The sequence below is a fragment of the Rhinoderma darwinii genome, chromosome 4 (genome assembly GCF_050947455.1).
Source record: "Rhinoderma darwinii isolate aRhiDar2 chromosome 4, aRhiDar2.hap1, whole genome shotgun sequence".
Classification (NCBI taxonomy): Eukaryota; Metazoa; Chordata; class Amphibia; order Anura; family Rhinodermatidae; genus Rhinoderma; species Rhinoderma darwinii.
The window spans coordinates 54,742,741-54,761,838 of record NC_134690.1 but is presented as its reverse complement, the minus strand read 5'-3'; the positions used below and the strand labels follow the sequence as shown (position 1 = coordinate 54,761,838).

Genomic DNA, 19,098 nt, shown 5'->3' with positions numbered 1-19,098 from the left:
TGGTATCCACTGACAATATTATTGTGTATGGAGAATTTCTTTGTTTGACAATTTCCTGTCGTCACGGCCTTAAACAAATGCGATTATTGTGCATGGCATGCTACGTTGCTATATATCACATGCAATGTTAGCCTATGGGATCGCTTGACATCGCATGTGTTCATGCAATGTCATGCGTCCACAATTTGTGATTGCAAAAAATCCCAACGTTGTTGTTTCTGTTGAGATTATCGCTGAAATCACGTTGAAGTCCCTCCCGCTACTGCCAGCGAACATATGTCACATATCGCAGCGCAGAACATCGCGGGCGATATATCGCTATCGAGTCGTGGACTTACTGACAAGATGAGATGAATAAGCCTGATCTCTTCATGTTCCTATATTTAACATATTTTATAAGGATGCTTCATTTATTTATTTCTTTACAGAACTTCCCTGTCTACCACAATATTCTGAAGATGTCACGTGACCTGGGAGCCTTATTGGATTTACCTGTATTTCCCCCAATAACAAAAACCTGCTATTACCATCCTAATGTGCTGTGTATGAAGTATCTGATGGAAGCCAATCTTCCAGGTATATATTATTTTTTTTATGATGGCTGTTGGCTATGGGTGTGTGCCATTTAATAACATCGAGCCGGTTCAACCTTTAAAATAAAACCCTCACTGCCTATCTAGGTATAGCTGATATTCAATAGTCTGGGAAAGCTATGTGACAACACCTATAGAGCTGTAAGGTGCAGCAAAATTGTTGTCGCCCAAAATAGTTATTTTTAGCTTTAGGAAGAAACGCTGTAAAACAAATCTACATGTGTGATGTAATCGACAGAGATTTCTGAGGCTTGTATCATGTGATCAGAAGTAAGCTGCGACCCCGGTTACACATGAACCTGTATACAATGCGATCCTGACAGATAGGCGTGGCCACCGTGCAAACGCCATAGCTGGGCCCTATGCTTAATCACCAATAAATCCACGTGCCACTGTATATTCTGATTGCGTGCCGCCATATAGAATCTATATACTTAATGTATATATTAATTATAAAATTGGGAGCACTCCACCTAGCATGATTCATTATTGTGTATTTAGAAGGTCATTGCACCAGCTGGTTATGTTAGATGTGTGGAGTTGTTGGGGCCCAGTTGCAATTGCTACATCTGAACCCCATATAACTAGGCCGCTGCTGACAGACCCACTCGTTTCATGTGAGTAGCCTGGCCAGAAGTCCGGTTTGCATACAACCCCCTTTAAATTACAGAATATAGAAGAAAAATATTTTTGGCAGCTTAGCCGGTACACGTCTCCTTTAAACAGAACCTGTCTCCTTTCCGGACATGTCTGTTTTAGTAAATACTTTTATTCCCAATAAAATAACACCTCTGCGATGTGCTGTCCCTCTGTTATTCCTCCTAATAAACTTTTTGTCTGACACTGCAATCAGTACTGATAGTCTGTGTATGGACATGTCCCATTGACATTGAGTCATCTAGTTATCAACCTAATATATTTCCAGGAGGAATAACCGAGAAATCACACAATGTAAGAGTTCTAAGAAAAAATACTCAAGAATTTTTATGTTAAGGGAATACATGTATTTACCTCTTAACCCCTTGTAGTCACAGCCATTTTTCGTTCATTTTCGTTTTTCATACTCTGCCTTCCAAGAGCCATAACTTTTACATTTTTCCGTCAATGGAGTGGTGTGAAGGCTTATTTTTTTTGCGGGAGGAGTTGTAGTTTTCTTTTGCCACTATTTGGGACATTTTTTTTAAATTTATTTGTGAGGTGAAATAGGGAAAAACTGGGGTTTTTTTGTTTTTACGTCTTTCACCTAGCAGTAAAAATGACAACTTAACTTTATTTTGCGGGTCAATGTGATTACGTCGATACCAAATTTATATAGGTTGTGTTTTGGTAAAAAAAAAATAGTTTTGTGTCACCACATTCTGAAAGCCATAACTTGTTTTGTTTTTTCATCAATTGAGCGTGTGAGGGTTTAACCCCTTAAGGACACGGCCAATTTTGGCCTTGAGGACAGGGCAATTTTTTTACATTTTTTTACATTTCCCTCTTTTATTTTTTGTACGACGTAGTTGTATGAGACTTTGTTTTTTTTCGGGACGAGTTGTACTTTATGTAGGTACCATTTTTTGGACAAATATATTATCGTTTAATTTCTATAAATTTTTATTTTGGCGAAAATGCAGAAAAAAAGCAGTTCCGCTGCAGTTTTTTAATATTTTTTTTTTTTTTTTACACCATACACCGCTCATCATAAATAATGTTATACATTTGTTGTACAGGTTGTTACGGTCGTGGCGATACAAATATGTCTATTATTTCATGTTTTGGAACTTATATTTTAAAAAGTTTATTTATTATAAAAAATTTGTTTCTGTGTTTTTTTTTTTTTCTTTTTATTTATCATTAATATTTTTACATTCATTTAACTTTTTTTTTTAATCCCATAAAGGGATTTATCATTTTGATTTTGTAACTGTAATGTACTGGCATAGATCTATATGCCAGTACATTAGCCTGTGCACTGATCGTACACAGGAAGTTGTTAGGGCATACCTCAGTATGCCCTAACAGGAAATCTGTTCAGACAGCCGTGTGGTCCTTCACTGGACCCTGGGCTGTTTGGCCATACGAGTTGCGGGCTTTGATCGCGTCACAGTTATTTTCTGTGACGCGATCAATGTGCAGTCCCACCTCTTTGAACGCCGCGATCAGTTTTCATCGCGGCGTTCAAAGGGTTAACGGCGGAGAGAAGAGGTTTCTCTCCTCTCCGCTGTCAGAGCGGGGCCGTGGCTGTGTATTACAGCCGTTGCCCCGCTCTCGATCGCGCGCACAGACGGCTATCACACAGGACGAGTATGCTCGTCCTAATGCGCGAAGTGCTCGCCGCTCAGGACGAGCATACTCCTTCCGGTGTCGGCAACCAGTTAATCTTTTGCACGGCAAGCTGTAGTTTTTATTGGTACCATCTTTTGGTAAATACGGCTTTTGATCACTATTACATTTTTTTTGAGCGGTAAGGCAACTAAAAACACTACTTTTACATATTGTAAAAGTACTGTTATAAATAATTATAAATAGTAATATTAGACGCTTACAGGCCCAGCGATACTAATTTTGTTTATTTCTTTTTGTTTTTTACATTACTTTTTAAATGGGAAAAGTTTTGTTTTTTTCTAATGTATCGCAGTGTATTGTCATTTTTACAGGCTCCTGTTAAGCCCTGGAGATGAAAGAAGGCAGACCTGGGGACCTTCATTATGCCCCTCGGGCTGCCAACCAACTGCGTCGTGGGGTCTATGGGCTGTTGGAGTGGACTGGCATCTTCTTTCCAACGGCTTAGACGCCATGGTCGCTGTTGAGCACGTCATCTAAGTGGTTTTAACTGTCAGGATGAAAGCGATCTCTGTTCCTGGCCATTAGTGTGACGTGTCAGTTCTAACTAGACCCGCCGCGCATGGAGCGGGCTTGCGCGTGAGCGCGCTCTATATTTCAGCCCCCACACCAGGACATGCCGGCACGTCCCGGTGGGTCAAGGGGTTAATTCACTGGCAGAAGAAACATTACTGAGGTAGTTGTAAGGACACATTCAGATGTGCCAATTTTGCTGCTGATTTCCACTGCAGACTTTTTTTTACTTTTTGGTTTCTATAGATTTTTCGTTAACTTAGTGCAGCCGTTGCGGAAAACAACGGCGCAGAAACTAGCTTGCAGAATTCATGCTCAGTCTGTTGCAGAGAAACAGCAGATTTCCACTGCAGATTTCAGCCTCTGCAATGCAGGTCCGCTGCAAAATCCGCCACGTTTAGGCGTACCCTCAAATATGCAAAATTTGAAGCAGATTCGTTTCGTAATTGGCCCGAATTTGTAGCAAAATCCGCAACTGAAAATTTCTGCCAAGTCTGAACGTGCCCAAAGTTGGGACACATCGTTATGTGATCTGTAACTTCTTAACCATTTACGACGAGGGGTCGTTGTGTATTACTTTGCAAAGTAATTAACACTACTATTTAATTAACTGCAGTGCAAACTCGCTCTTCCGCATGGAGGTCCATGGGAAATTCCATCCTTCGAGCACTTTAGGCAGGTTGGTTCTTCCCTCCAGCAGAAAATTGTTAGTGGTATTTCTTGTTTTTAGCACCATCTATTTTGTGACAATGAATATTGCTGAGTGTGTAGATGTCTAGTAAATCTGAAGTAGAGTTTCTTGTTAGACTGGAAATGTAGGATCTGAAGATTTTTCTTCGTGTAAGGAGTAGATAAGTGATCGCCTGCATGTTCCGCGTGTTTACAGCGCACACAGGTCAGCTTGTGGCACTATGTTCCTTGAATGACAAACAGGTTGTTCAGCTTCTGATATGTCATTAATTATCACCTTGAATCATTACCCCAATGTGGCTGACGTTCAAATGGGGTTTCCATGGGTGTCGGACACGTGTTGGCAACACGACTGCTTCCTTGGAGAGCATATTACCATTACTACAATCGCTTCTTAAAAGGATGACGTTTAAGATTCTGCCAGTTCGACTAATATGTCTAAATTATCGAAGCATAATTTAGTAGATCTGCTTCTAATATCAACCATACACATAATATAGGTGTTATATTATCTCTCCCAACTTCCCCATAAACATGCATGTTTGGATCGACATTGCACAGATTTTTATTGAGTCCGACAAATTATTTATAGTTCAGGTCAGAAACTGGTGTAAACTATAGTGGAAATCTACTCCAGCTCATAGCCAGCATAGATTTTCCCTTTCTGGTGCACGGACAGCCAGAGATGCTCCTAATTTATTAAGAGACGTGCCCCTCTTATATTTTATTAGCATTTTGCTCTAGTGCTCTTTATATTAAGACTGGTTTATGAGACTTACTAAATCTGCCCCTATGGTTGTTAGGCAGTGTATGCTTAGTAACTGGTCTGTCAGACATGACTCGACTGTATAGCTCAAAGTACCAATGACACCGTGTCGAGCGGAGAAGGGGAAAATCATATAGACCGCAGTCCAATCTATACTGGAAAGCAGCCTTCACTACAGGCTCAGGTGCCAGTCTGGAGATAAAATCTGCCGGCCCTTTTGGCATTTCGTATCCAAACCATCAGTGGCAGAAATAGACAGAAAAAGGCCCCCCCATGCAAGAACAGTATGTGGGCACCTTACTGCCCAATCATCATGGATCTTTTTCATGAATCCAACAATATTTGTAAGCTGAAGGTTTTCTGGGATATATCCATTCATAGCCTGTCCTTGGGATAGGCCATCATTATGTCATTAGCTTCGGCATACATGCGCCTATGCGTGCATATGAAGTTGGTGTTGGCACAGGCACCAGACACCACATTTGTTGGGTGCACAGTCCCCAGATATGCACCGGCTTCTGCAGGGAATTGTCGTATCTGATATAGACCATGTACGTATAATCCTCCAACTCTTGGTTCACTTCAGCCCTAATGTAAAGGAAAGTATTTGGGTCGATTTACATGCGGCAGATTTTCCATCTTCTGAATGGAGTTGTTTCTGCAGCGAGCACATAGATTTTTGCAAGATCTATTTAGATGAATGAAACAGATTTTCCATCGTAGAAATTTCTGCAACAAAATCTACATAGGTGCATCCACACAGTAATTTAAGCAGCTAGTACCACTGCAATAACCCAACAATGCACATGGTTTAATCCTGCAAAGGAAGTCACCAAACATAAATTTTCCTGTAGTAAAGCCACGAGCAATATTCAGAACCTGAGGCTATTTCATAGTTATTACTTCATATGTAATGCCGGTTTTACTTGCTTCAATATTCTTAGGTTTTTGGATTCTTGCAGCGTAATTTTTTTTACATTTACTTAGATTTAGTTTTTCTTTTTTTCCATTAATCAGACGAGCTGCATTATTGGACTTGCAAAGTGGCAAAGAAGACCAGACTGGACCAAGTCACTGTTTTAACCTATGATCCTGCAAAGAGGAAAAAAAGAATTATCCCATACGACATACAAGCTGTAGCCATAATAGTAGTTGCTCTCAAGTTGGTATTTGCCCTTGATGATGACTTGGAATGGTAAGTCATTGGAATGATCATTAAATCTCATTTTTAGGTGGTTGTCTGCTTCAGAAAATCAATTTTCAAATGCTTAAAGGTACATCTTGAGTTAATAGAGGAGAGTAGGGACGGCCGTCAATTAGCTGCAGTGGAGAGTGGCTACAAAAATTCTCTAGAGGACCCAGCACGTCTGTGCATTACATGGAAAGCCCATTTATTTCACTGGGCAACATGTAATACTTCATTTCTCCTGTGGTGGCACTGCAGTAGAATTGAACACTTACTGCCAGGTTTCGCCCACAGATTACAGCTGATCGCTGGTGGTGCTTCAACAGGACACTCTATGATTAGCTTATTGTCCAGGAACCCTACTAACAAAACGGATTGTCCAAATAAGAAAGAAAAAAACATTCAGTTGTTTAAAGGTGATGGGACAGACGTTATCCTTTCCTGGCATCTCTAGTCTTGAATTCAAGTAAGTCCAAGGCAAGGTGCCCCATCCTAATTGGTCATACCTTGGCTAATGTAAGAAAAAAACTTGACTTGAATCATAGAAAAATATGAATAAAAACATTTTCCTTACGTATTGATCAGTACTGGTAAGACGATTATCAGTAATAATAAGTACCGTCAACTCCTATGAATAATAGGGGAGATTTAAAAAAAAACATGATACAAACAAAAAGTGGAACAATTGTTTATAGCAACCAATGAGGTTGAAGCTTTGATTTAAATAGGAACCTCAGAAAAATTAGACCTGAAATCTGATTGGTTGATATGGGCATCTGCTCCTTTGCAACCGTTTTGATGAATTTCCCCACTGTCTTGTCTAAAAGACCTTCTGTGTTTGCGTCCTCATGCTTCTTAATGACATGTTCAAATTTTTTTTTTCTATCATGTTTATGCAGTTCCTCCTCTTCCTCTTTTCCTTTTAAAGAGGAACTAAACTTTCAACAAACTTCTGAGATGTCCTAGTGACTTGTCAGAAGATTTGATCAGTGGGGGTCCGAGCACTGAGACCCCCACCAATCGCTAGAACAAATCTGCAGAAGTGCTTGGGTGAGCGCTGAGCTGCTTGATTTCTGATAGTCTTTTCTCGGAATACCAATATAGCGGTGTATGGACTCAATAGAAAGTCTCTGAGCCCGTACACCGCTACATCGGCTTTTCGAAAAAAGCCAATCAGAATCTAAGCGGCTGAGCGTTCACCCAAGCACTTCTGCCGCTTCGTTTTAGCGATCGTTGGGGTCTCAGTCCTCGGAGCCCACCGATCAAAACTTCCGACAAATCACTATGACATCTCAGAAGTTTGTTGAAGGTTTAGTTACATTTTAACTTTTCCAAGCATAAAAGGAGACCCAGCTTCTTGGAAAAGACCATTATATAAAAAATAGGAGTCAGGTAATTTGTGCATCAAGTGGGCGGTTAGTCGTTCTTTGATCATGGATCCACTGCTTGGTTTTCTTTCTCATCCATTCCCAATACTTCACTAACTCCAAGACCCATACACCTCCATTATTTTTTATATCCAACTTTCACAGTCATTGAGCCACAAGGTGCTATGGTTTTGATATTTACTATGGGTGTACTCATAATAACCTGTATTGGCAAGCTGTCTATGGCGAGCTTATGGAGCAGGTTACAAAAAAAAGAATGTTTAACGTGTCCCTTCAATAAGCCGTACCTCCTGCTAGACGTTTAAGGCCAAATGCACACGATGCATATTACGTGTGGATTTGCCGCACACATTTTCCTGCAGAAAATCCGCAGCGTAATACAGTACCAGCAAAGTAATCTCATCTACACGTTGCAGAATTAAATTAAATTGACCTGCGGTTCGTATTTTAAAATCCACAGCATGTAAATTTATCTTGTTTCCACCTCAGAATTGTATCTGACAAGTTTCTAAAAACAAAAACTCATCACAATCTGCAGCATTAAACCGCATCTATTTCCTCATCAAAATGTAAAAAAAAGCATTTAAAAAGCATAAAGAAACTAACCGTTAAGTGCAGATTTTACTTGCGGAATTACATGTGTTTATCCGCAGTTTTAATGTGCATTTTTTGCACTAAATTACGCAATCTGTGCATGTAGCCTAAAACTGTCGGCCGAGACGCAGCAGCAAGGTCGGGCGGTCCGGTTACCTAGGCAATTGTATGACGCCAATATTCCTCCTGGATTGGGACAGTTTTCTAATCTAGTCTACCGGACCACCCGCTCTCCAGCCTGTGTCTCCTGCCATCAGTTACAGACTTTGCTTGTCGTGCATAGGCAACCAGATCGCTTGTTCGCCAGGTTGCGTCTGTGACAGTCATTGGTGGTATACTTGGGGTTATTTTATTTGTTCTCTTTATTTCTTCCATAATTTCTAATCTTCATTCTAATATTTTCCAGGCAATTAGCAAAGTTGGCTCAAAAAAAAAATCAAGGGGAGAACGGTAAGGATCTGTGTCCTGTTTGTGATGCTTAGGCCTCGTTCACATCTGCGTTGGAGGCTCCGTTATTTCAGAGTCAGCGCAGCGTCTACCAGGTAATTTTCGAGCACTTCAGGCTTCCCTCTGCTGACAAGCTTTATGGAGATGCTGATTTCATTTTCCAGCAGGACTTGGCACCTGCCCACACTGCCAAAAGTACCAATACCTGGTGTAATAACCACAGTATCACTGTGCTTGATTGGCCAGCAAACTCGCCTGACCTAAACCCCATAGAGAATCTATAGGGTACTGTCAAGAGGAAGGAGAGACACCAGACCCAACAATGCAGATGAGCTGAAGGCCGCTATCCTACAACCTGGGCTTCCATAACACCTCAGCAGTGCCACAGGCTGATCGCCTCCATGCCACGCCGCATTTATAACCCCTCAGCAGTGCCACAGGCTGATCGCCTCCATGCCACGCCGCATTGATAACACCTCAGCAGTGCCACAGTCTGATCGCCTCCATGCCACGCCGCATTGATAACACCTCAGCAGTGCCACCGGGTGATCGCCTCCATGCCACGCCGCATTGATGCAGTAATTCATGTCAAAGGCGCCCCGACCAAGATTTATTACACACTCTGTGTGTAATGAATCTATATGAGTTTTTCACTTTTTGCATTGGATTACTTAAATAAATTAACTTTTTGATGATATTCTAATTCATTGAGAAGGACCAGTATATTTATATTTTTTCAACAGTACTATGTAACAAAGTAACAGAAAGCCAAACGCAGGTGTGAACGAGGCCTTAGACAAAAAGAGAAATCTGAATGTATAATCAGCCGGCATTTCTGATGATTTCTATTGATGTCGGGTGTCTAGAGAATGATAATTGAGCTGGCCACTGCTAAATACTAAATAAACTACTTGTCTGTGATTCATTCTGCCAAGAATATTCAGATCATAGAGCACGCTGAGACTTGTAGTTTCACAACACTTGGATAGCGACAGTTTGCAGGTCGCTGATCTCTTACCCCATAGTAATTTGGTGAGTGTCACCGTTACCAAGCTTGGAGATGGGATTACATGAGTCATATATGGGTGCACAGCATTGTTTCTTGATTAATTTCTCTGCTTTCAATGGGTAAAACAATATTTACCTTGCCTCAAACAGTTTGTTTGTCAGTGTGAGGTCTCTCTCCATCCCTTATAGGGAATATATGTAATCCGTATTAATACCTGCTGGTTTATCATTTCAGATATCACAATATTTGATTTCCAAAAGTGGCACATGACCATGAGACCATGTATGGATGAAGCTCGCGTGAAACTAGAAGAAGAACAGGCCAGGTATTCATGGTTTGTTGTAACCTGGAGTAAAATGACCAGAAAGTGTAACAATTTCTTTCTTCCTTCAATATCGCCAGCATATACCATAGCGCTGTTCATAGATCATCACCATTCACATCCGCGTTGCAGTATATTGCGCAAGCGATCCAATGATCGCTGGTTCAAGTCCACTAGGGGGACTAATAAAAAATTAAAGAAGTTGTAAAACTTTTAAAAACTATATAAATTTGGTGTCAACGTAATCGTATTGACCTACAAAATAGTTAAATGGGGTTTTGTAGTGGTAAAAATTGATGGCCTATACTCCGGATAGGCCGTCAATAGCTGATGGGTCGGCTCTGACTCACAGCTGTTTGACGATCAGCTGTTTTGAAGGGGCCGCAGCGCTCGTTTGCACGCTGCTTCCCCTTCATTTCTTCTTGCTCACTGTGAATCTTCGAAACACATTTAGTGGTGATTCACAGGTATTGCAACCATTTCTCTCATTCACTTTAATGGGAGAAAAGGCTACAATACCTGTGAATCGCTGCTAAATGCATGTCGAAGATTCGCAGTGAGCAAGTAGACTGGTAGGGGCAGCAGGGGTCCCGGGAGTCGGACTCCGACCCGTCAATTTTTATTGGCTGGCGAAACCCCTTTAATATGTACTTTTTACTGCAAACTGAGATCTCGACGATGGTCAGGGATTGAAGATCACGTTTTTGGAAAGTTGCAGAACTTTTCATTATGCAATGATTATGGTTTATTTACATAAAACGTAAAAGCATAAAGCCTCCACAGTGCTGCCGTTAGCTCGGGTTTGTGCTGAGTTTCTACAAGTTGCAGCCTAATTGTCACTTGTAGTGTCTATAATTCCAGCAGTCGTCCTTTGTTTAAATGTCCCTTATTTGCCCAGATTACTTCAGTTTATTTGTATTTTCCTTCTAATTGCAGATTTTCTTGGAATAGTGAAAGGATTCGGTCTTATACCCGGAAGGCCAAATCAAGGATTGTGAAAAGAAAACGTAAGTACAGATTGTTTATAGTCAATACGGTTTTATGAAGGGCAGTGATCATACAATGTGCACGGCTCGCTCCGGGCTGCTTCCATTCAATGATGGTAATTTGCAGAATATTTATCCATCAACATTTACTAATATAGAGTAGATATTGTTTGTTTGTTCTGAGGCAATTTGATGACTGGCAAATGCTGGGAGGTTTTCCAAAAATTGACATTATGACGTGCCATATAGGTCAGATATTTGGGGGTTTGGCACCTAGGATTATCCAGTGCTGGTCCCATCTGTCAGATGCTCTGTTTCGGGCACTGATGTACTTGACACCATCTGTGGGGCTTTGTTTGGTACTGAAGCTCAACCCTTTTTAATAAATGAGGCGGAGTTGTAGTATCAGACACAGCTGTGAGGTCAAGGGTGGCGCTGTACTATAGGGTCTATGTTGGCACATGCTGAATCCCCTGATTATAGGGTTGGACCGCTACCATTTACAAACTTAAGATAGACCATCAAGGTTAAAACCTGGACAAAGTATCCATTAAAACTAATGGATGTCCATTCCATCCTTGTCATAAAGATGGATGCCACAAAAAAAGTATCCTTTTTATTTTTACAGTGGGAGTCTATTACAGATATATGCATGATGTGAGCCGAGTACCACCTACTCAAATAAATTGCATCAAGGTACCCACAAGGCTATAATAATACACTGTACTATATATTGAAAAGCACAGCATAAAAATAGTGGGAATACCCCCTGGAGCCATGCTTTGTGCCACATGTTAAGGACATGGGTTCTAGATCTGTGGTCTTCAACCTGTGCCTAACTACAACTCCCAGCAAGCCTTGTTTGCAGCTGTCAGGGCATGCGGTGAACCACTAGCCTTGAAACCACTGCAGAGCCTTAAACCACTGTTCTAGATGATAAAACAGCGCCACTCTTGTTCATGGACAGTAACTGGTATTGCAGCACTGTGTAGACTTGTGTGTCTCGTGACTTTTAGCACTCTATATAATAGAGTATGGTTTCAATGTTGGTGTGCAGGTAATTTTTCACACATCCTGACTTTCCATCTGGAAAATACCGATAACTGTCACCTGGGCGAAACAAGAATCTGGATATCTGTAGTAATTAGCCTGCGATCTAATGAATGGCGTCTTTTGTTTGTGTCCACACAGGGATGGAAGCGAACCTGCAGAATCAGTTTTGTAAGCTGGCTGCTGCTGCACCTGATGCTGGGAATCAGGGCCCATCAAGTTTCTTGTTTAACTGGGAAGAGCAGAACACAGGCAAGATCTGTTTTCATGGTCACAGCCTGAAGGGAATTACGCAAAGAGGCAATAAACTGCACTACATCCTAAGGAAGAAATACTGGTTGAACACCCTGAAGAAATGCACAAACAAGTAAGCCAATTATAGAATGAATACCTATTAAAGGGAACCTGTCACCAGCATTTCACCTATTAAACCAGCAATACCTGGTGGAAGTGGGTGAAAAATCATTTCTATATAACCTATAATTATCTTCTAAGTAGCTCTGTAACTTTTAGTATTCCGGTGCCGTATGCTAATGAGCATAAAAGAGTCATATCTTCATTCCTCAAGCCTTTCTGAGTTAACCCCGCCTCCTTACTTTTGATTGACCGCTCCTCGCCTCCCCCAGCACACGCGAAATCCCGCGCTTTCGGCTTTCAGGGCGGGCCACTTTTCAGCGGTGGGTGGGCATAAGAAGAGGCAAGAACAAGACTGCCGGATTATTACCATAAAAGGCGCAAAATGTCTGCAGACCGTTAATTACGGTCGGAGGAGGAGTTTAGGAGAGGGGATAACGGCAGTAAATGTTTGACAGCAGCGGCCAGAGAGGGGTGAGGCGAGTCCAATAGGTGAAATGCTGGTGACCGGTTCCCTTTATTGTTATAATCGGCAGATTGTCCTGCAGCAGATAGCATTCCAAACTCAAGTGAGGGCAGTTATTAGCGTTGGTCCCCAGAAGAATGGTTCATCTGTGATTTATTAGGTAGTCAAGATGTGGGTCTATAGCTGTGGGACTACAAGTCTTGGTATGACATACCATATTGGACTGAGCGGGTTGAATCATCCAAACCAGGCGAAGAATCAAAGATTAATTGTTTTACGTAATACAAATCCCCTTTTGGGGCATATGAACATTAGTGCGGGGTCCCTCATGTGGTATTCCCCTCTATAAGCCAGAGTAGAGCGCCAGTAACAAACAGCGTCTCTTACACTGGCGGACTCGAGCCATCCGTGTATTACATGGGCAGCCATTCATTTGAATGGTTGCATGTAATACTGCTTACGGTGGCTACTGTAGGGTAATTATATAGCCATGGTGGCTTCAATCTGAAAATAGGTTGTCTTCAAGAGACACCCACTTTAAAAATACTGGATGAGATGGGTCTAAATTAGGTCCCATATTTATGTATGTCAAATTCACCCAAAAAAAGTGCAGTAAGTGCATACGCATGCTGGAATTAAATTATGCTTCTGTCAAGGTATGTAATATTCTCTGCTTTTGTAGCTTAGGGCCTGTTCACATCAGTGTTGTCTTTCCGTTGAGGGGTTCTAGCGGAGGTTTCGGTCAGGTTAACTCCTCAACGGATAGGCAAACGGAAACCATAGCTTCCGTTTGCATCGCCATTGATCTCGATGGTGACGGATACTTTGCTAATGGTTTCCGTTTGTCATCGTTGTGAAAGGGTTCAGGTTTTTTTTTATGGAATCGATAGCGCAGTCAACTGATGTGATGTAAACAGGCCCTTATTTGCTTTGCTTTTGGATTTGGTACCTTGGGCTGCCTAACAACCACTTGCCTTCTGTCTCCGTGTCCATTCTTTGAATACATGTAAAGTAGTGGTCACAGGAAGTTCTTTATTTTGTGTAGTTGAATTATTTTCCATTCTACATAGACTTAGTTTGGTTCCTCCCACTCAAGCAATGGGAAGCCCAAAAAATCATTCCGTTTTAAAAGATATTATAATCAAAATAAGAGGGAAAAAGTGCAGGAACAAGAGTTTTAAAGGTGGGCCTAGATTAGAAAATGCCTCTGCTTAGAAAATGCCTCCTCCAAAACAGAACCACTCTTGTTCATGGACTGTGTCTGGTATTGCAGCTCAACCCCATTCACTTCACTGCTGCTGAGCTGCAATACCAGACACAGCCTCCGAACAAGAGTGGTGCTCTTTCTGGAAAAAACGCAGAACCATTTTCTAATCCTACTTTAACCTATGAGCCATCTCTATAATGACAAAGGAGACGTTGGGCATCTGCCATTCTTGTAAATACACACAGAGCATTAAGCTTGAGTCAACTCCTTGCTGTACATTCCTACAATGTGCTATTATGACCTAAGACTCCAGCAATGCTGTACTTTAATAATGACAAGTATAGCAGTAATGTGATTGCATACAGGATTTTTATCACCAGTCCCCTCTTATATTACATCCGTCTCTACCATTATCTAATGACCTGTGCAACGTATTATTAACGGCAATGAGTTTGTTCGCTGCCATTGTGTTGATTTTATGCATCAATTCTTTAAGAAAATTAAGATATTCATACGTTCCTGCTGTTCTCAGGCTCCTGCGTCAGGGGGACTTTAGTCATGTATTGTAATCCGGACCAGTTTCTTTCTGGGGCATCATTTTCTCCTTTTTTTGACACGAAACACCCCTGTGTATGGGTTACATTACAGTTTGAGCCCTATCTAAGAATGGCATTGAGTTGCGGGATTAAAACGAGAATGAGGAGGCCTCGGTGCCGTGTATCACAATGGAAGCCCAGACACTGTTACAGGCTGCAGATTAATTTCCATCTTCAGGACAAGCCACAGACGGAATATTTTTTTTTTTTCTCTTACAAAGGCAAAGTTTGTGCCGTGCAAACGGGTAGCTAAGTTATGAAGAATAAACAAAGCCTCAGCCGCTGATGGTCGCCAAGACAAATAAGGAAAATGAAAAAGTATCGCTATTCCAGATTTTTTTATGCTGCATGTCATTTATGCTTAAAAAATATACAGGCTCCTTTTTTCCCCGCTAACAAAAGGTGTTGTGTTCAGGTTCAGCACTTGTTTTGATTTCCTGACCCTCCAACAGACATTTCACACCCATTCCTGTTGGATTTGCAGGTAAGCTCAGTGTCAGGTGCATATGGATAATGGCGCGAGCCTTGAGAACAGCGAGGGAATAATTATTTTTTTTTTGTATATTTATGTAAGAATGAAGATGAAGCTTTTGTTAATGGTGCACCTTATGCCAGAGGAAAGGGCTATAAAAACAACACATAATGCTTTGTGCTTTTAGAGTAGTTCATTTATGTTTAGTTAAATTATGTTGTTATGTTTAAGTAATTGATGTTCACACAAGCATTTTTTTAAAAAATTTTTAATGAAACTCACCGAGATAGTAGAACCTCTATGCTGCAGCGGGTTTTTCGCTGGCTAAACTAAGGTGCAGAGTCAAAGGAACCCTCCTATTTTTCACCCCCCTCTTGATGGTATGGACTTATCCAGTTGGATTCCCGAGTTGCGGCTTCTAGAGTCCTCAATGATTGATGGCAGGTGCACTGCAGAGGACTTCGGGCAGAGTCATGGTGTAGAGTAGATGTGTAGGTCAGTACAGCCAAGGGTCAGCATCGGGTCCGAATCGGGAAGAATTACCAGAGAAACACAAGCAAGTCAGATATGGCTCATAGAGGGGGGGTCCTGGGTTGGACACCCCTCTTTGGTGTTCATATGTCCTGATCGATCAAATGAAATGTGATTGTCTTCAGAGAGCAGAGATGGTCATGGTGGTACTCCCCAATGACAATTAACTACGTTCAATGACAATATTTTTAAGGGAAATCAATTACTGGAAATCCTTCTTCTGAGGGTACAGCCTCTAATTTGGAGATTTGGACATTCAGATCTTTTTCCATGCATTGTGCTAATGTCATCTTAAAGGGAACCTGTCACATTAAACATGCTGTCCTAACTGGAGCATGTTATAGAGCAGGGTGAGCTGAGCAGATTGATATATAGTTTAGTGGAAAAAATATTCACTATAACCTGTAATTTATTCATTTAAATAACTGCTCATTCTTGGCTTAGAAGTCCAGTGGGCGGTCTCACTCATTGACCGCTATCTCTATGTGCACACTAAGACAGGATAGGCTGTCAGTCACGGAGTAGGACCGCCCACTAGACTCCTTAGCCAAGACTGAGCAGCATTTTAAATAAATAGAATACAAGAAATACTAAATATACTAATATATCCATCTTCTCAGCTCTTCCTGCTCTATATTATGATGCCCCCAGATTGGACAGCATGTTCAACATGACAGATTCCCTTTAATTTTGTCCTGTGGGGTGTCACTGATTTGCTCTAGTGTGTTTGTGCTGAAGGGGCTTGATATCTCGCACTACACGCCACAAGTTCTCTACCAGTTGATCAAATTGGGCTGTATACAATTAATTTATTTCTTTTGCTTTTATACATACATGAAAGAAAATGTAATATTTATTTTTTTTAACACATAATATTTAGCTCATCTCTAAAACTTCTGTATTTCTGTTGAGTGCAGCTAGATTGACATGCCAATTCAGGTTCTTGGGTTTTCAGAGTTTCTCATGGCTTGTAAAGTTGGGCTGCAGACTAGTCTGTCTGTACGGTTTACAAGTTTAGACGACCAAGGAATAAGGTTTATCTCAGGACACGCGTTTCTTCTACACTTGTTTAAACTTCTACTTTTACTTGATAATGCAGAGAATGAACCTGCTAACTGGAAATGCAGCTTAAACCAGAACTTCTGGACTGATGACCGATGGGTTATTATGACTTAGTGGAAGTAGTAAAGAATTCATGTAACATCTTTATTTTATTTATATATATACATATATATATATATATATATATATATATATATATATATATATATATAATAAAAAAAAATTCAATTTATCCGGGAAGTGCTACAAATTCACAAAGATATTGCACAGATGGACATATGCGGATTTGGTGCAAGTCCTGCCCTTTAGGAATCCTCTCTGCAACGATCAGTTGGTATTACCTGGCATCTGGCATATACTATACTATACTATACTATACTAATATAAGATTTGAACTATAAATGCAGACTTAGTGTTGTTCACCGACACATCCCATAGGAATGCATTGTGGGGGAGAATGAGTAGAAGTAGACTCCATTCACACTGGCGGCAAGGCTTCCATTTCTTAACTTTAAAGGGATCTATCAGATTCTTCTTTTATTGGATAGCATAGCGTATGTATTTTACGATTTTTATTATTAGGACTTTTCATTTTTACTAGGACAAACCCAAACCTATATACAAAAAATTAATTCCAAAATCTCTATAAAAAAATGATCTTTGTTAATTATATTATGATAAACCAATAAATGTTAATACATGAGGATTAAGTAACACAACACGAAACCGGATGACCTTGCTGGTTATGTAGTATATGTTGGGGTATATAGTAACAACCTATCACTACCCCATAAAGGCCCAGGGCAGAACTTTTATGCACCAATTGGTACAATTTCTAAGCTTACCTGGCAATATAACATGCTACTCTTAACTGTGAAATTACGATCAATAGTGCCCATAAAATATAGTGCCATGTGTAGTACCAACTGCAGTTCTACAGCATAGGGTCAATCGAATAGTACCACGTATCTCCCTACTTCTATTGTAAAGAACCTGTTATCATGGAAGACGAGCTCATTGACCTGGTGCCACAGGGCAGTTCTCTCTAAAGCCAGCTCCGTGTATGTGGATCTGATAAAGAACCTACAGGTATATAAAATAAAAGAAATCGGACGCATATTTTTGTTCCATATACAACAAATGTTGTTTAAGAGTCCGCTGTTTTTAGAAGCTGTCTGTGAATTTTTGAACAATTGACAACCCTGAGCCAATACCCTCTGGGATTGTTTTACATAAGGTTCTTGGTACTGAAGACATTAAACGTCTCCACAATAAGGCCTCATGCACACGACCGTAGCCATGTGCACGGCCGTGATTTTCGGGTCAGCCGCGAGCCGACCGCAAATCACGGGACATGCACATGGCCACGGCCATTATTCTCAATGAGCCCGGACCGCAGAAGACGGCCGTAATAAGACATGTCCATTCTTTCTGCGGTGCGGGCTCCCGGGCCATTAATGGACCGTAAAAACTACGGTCGTGTGCATGGCCCCATAGAAATGAATGGGGACGCAAAAGCACGTTCGTTTGCATGGGGCCTAATAGTTACCATTGCTTATTTTGTACTAGCAGAGTTACCCGACTTTGCACAGGTCTATTTGTTTGTGTGTGCGTGGTTAAAAACTTTGTTTCCTTCTGATGCAGCACGGGCAGCAGCCATGCGGTTTGCTGCATGAGTCTTTTGTCCAAGGGCAGGATTCCTTTTTGAAGGGGTTCAATTTTATGAGAATGCTGGAAATCCAGTATAGGTACAAGTCTGTTCACGGTGATTAAAGTAAGATGCCTGGATTGTTATGGAAACAGAAATGACTGGGTTATGGGAACCTGGTGTAAAACTGTGTGTAGGTCAGTGAGGCTAAGGCTGGGTTCACATGACCACATTAACGTCCGTAATGGACAGACGTATTTCGGCCGGAAGTCCCGGACTGAACTCAGTTCAGGGAGCCGGGCTCCTAGCATCATAGTTATGTACGATGCTAGGAGTCCCTGCCTCTCCGTGGAACTACTGTCCCGTACTGAAAACATGATTACAGTACGGGATAGTTGTCCTGCAGAGAGGCAGGGACTCCTAGCATCGTACATAACTATGATGCTAGGAGCCCGGCTCCCTGCACTGAGTTCGGTCCGGGACTTCCGGCCGAAATACGTCCGTCCATTACGGACGTTAATGCCCTCGTGTGAACATACCCTAAGAATGAAGGACCTGCGAGCTTCTATTGACTAATACAGGTCATCTGATGTGATATGGAGGAGGACCCTTAATTTCGAAGCCAGTGCATGTTTGCTTTTGTAGTGCAATTCTTTTGTGACTATGTTGTGGTAGACCATAGAGAGCTGAAACCGCCTGATTTACTTATGTGCCAAATTTGGTGCAGATTGGTCCAGTCGTTTGGCCGTGCAAAAAGAACAGACAACAGAAATTCCTATTCGACTGGTATCCCGCTGTTATTGAGAGATGTTCAGCATGCCTGTAGGGTGTTATTGGTGCAACACTGTGTGTCAATCTTTACCTGTTTTTCTAAATTCTTTAGCGATCAT

At 41.3% G+C, this 19,098-nt stretch overlaps 1 protein-coding gene across 2 annotated transcripts in view; it reads left to right on the top strand.

The window, feature by feature from the left end:
- Positions 1-19,098, top strand: part of TAF1B (TATA-box binding protein associated factor, RNA polymerase I subunit B) — an 87,902-nt gene that overhangs the window by 55,158 nt on the left and 13,646 nt on the right. For both annotated transcript variants that reach the window (XM_075861114.1, XM_075861115.1), the window contains exons 2-7: positions 429-576; positions 5,908-6,085; positions 8,465-8,508; positions 9,749-9,839; positions 10,773-10,843; positions 12,014-12,239. In XM_075861114.1, coding sequence (XP_075717229.1) covers positions 429-576; positions 5,908-6,085; positions 8,465-8,508; positions 9,749-9,839; positions 10,773-10,843; positions 12,014-12,239 — 758 coding nt within the window. The remainder of the gene's footprint in view (positions 1-428; positions 577-5,907; positions 6,086-8,464; positions 8,509-9,748; positions 9,840-10,772; positions 10,844-12,013; positions 12,240-19,098) is intronic.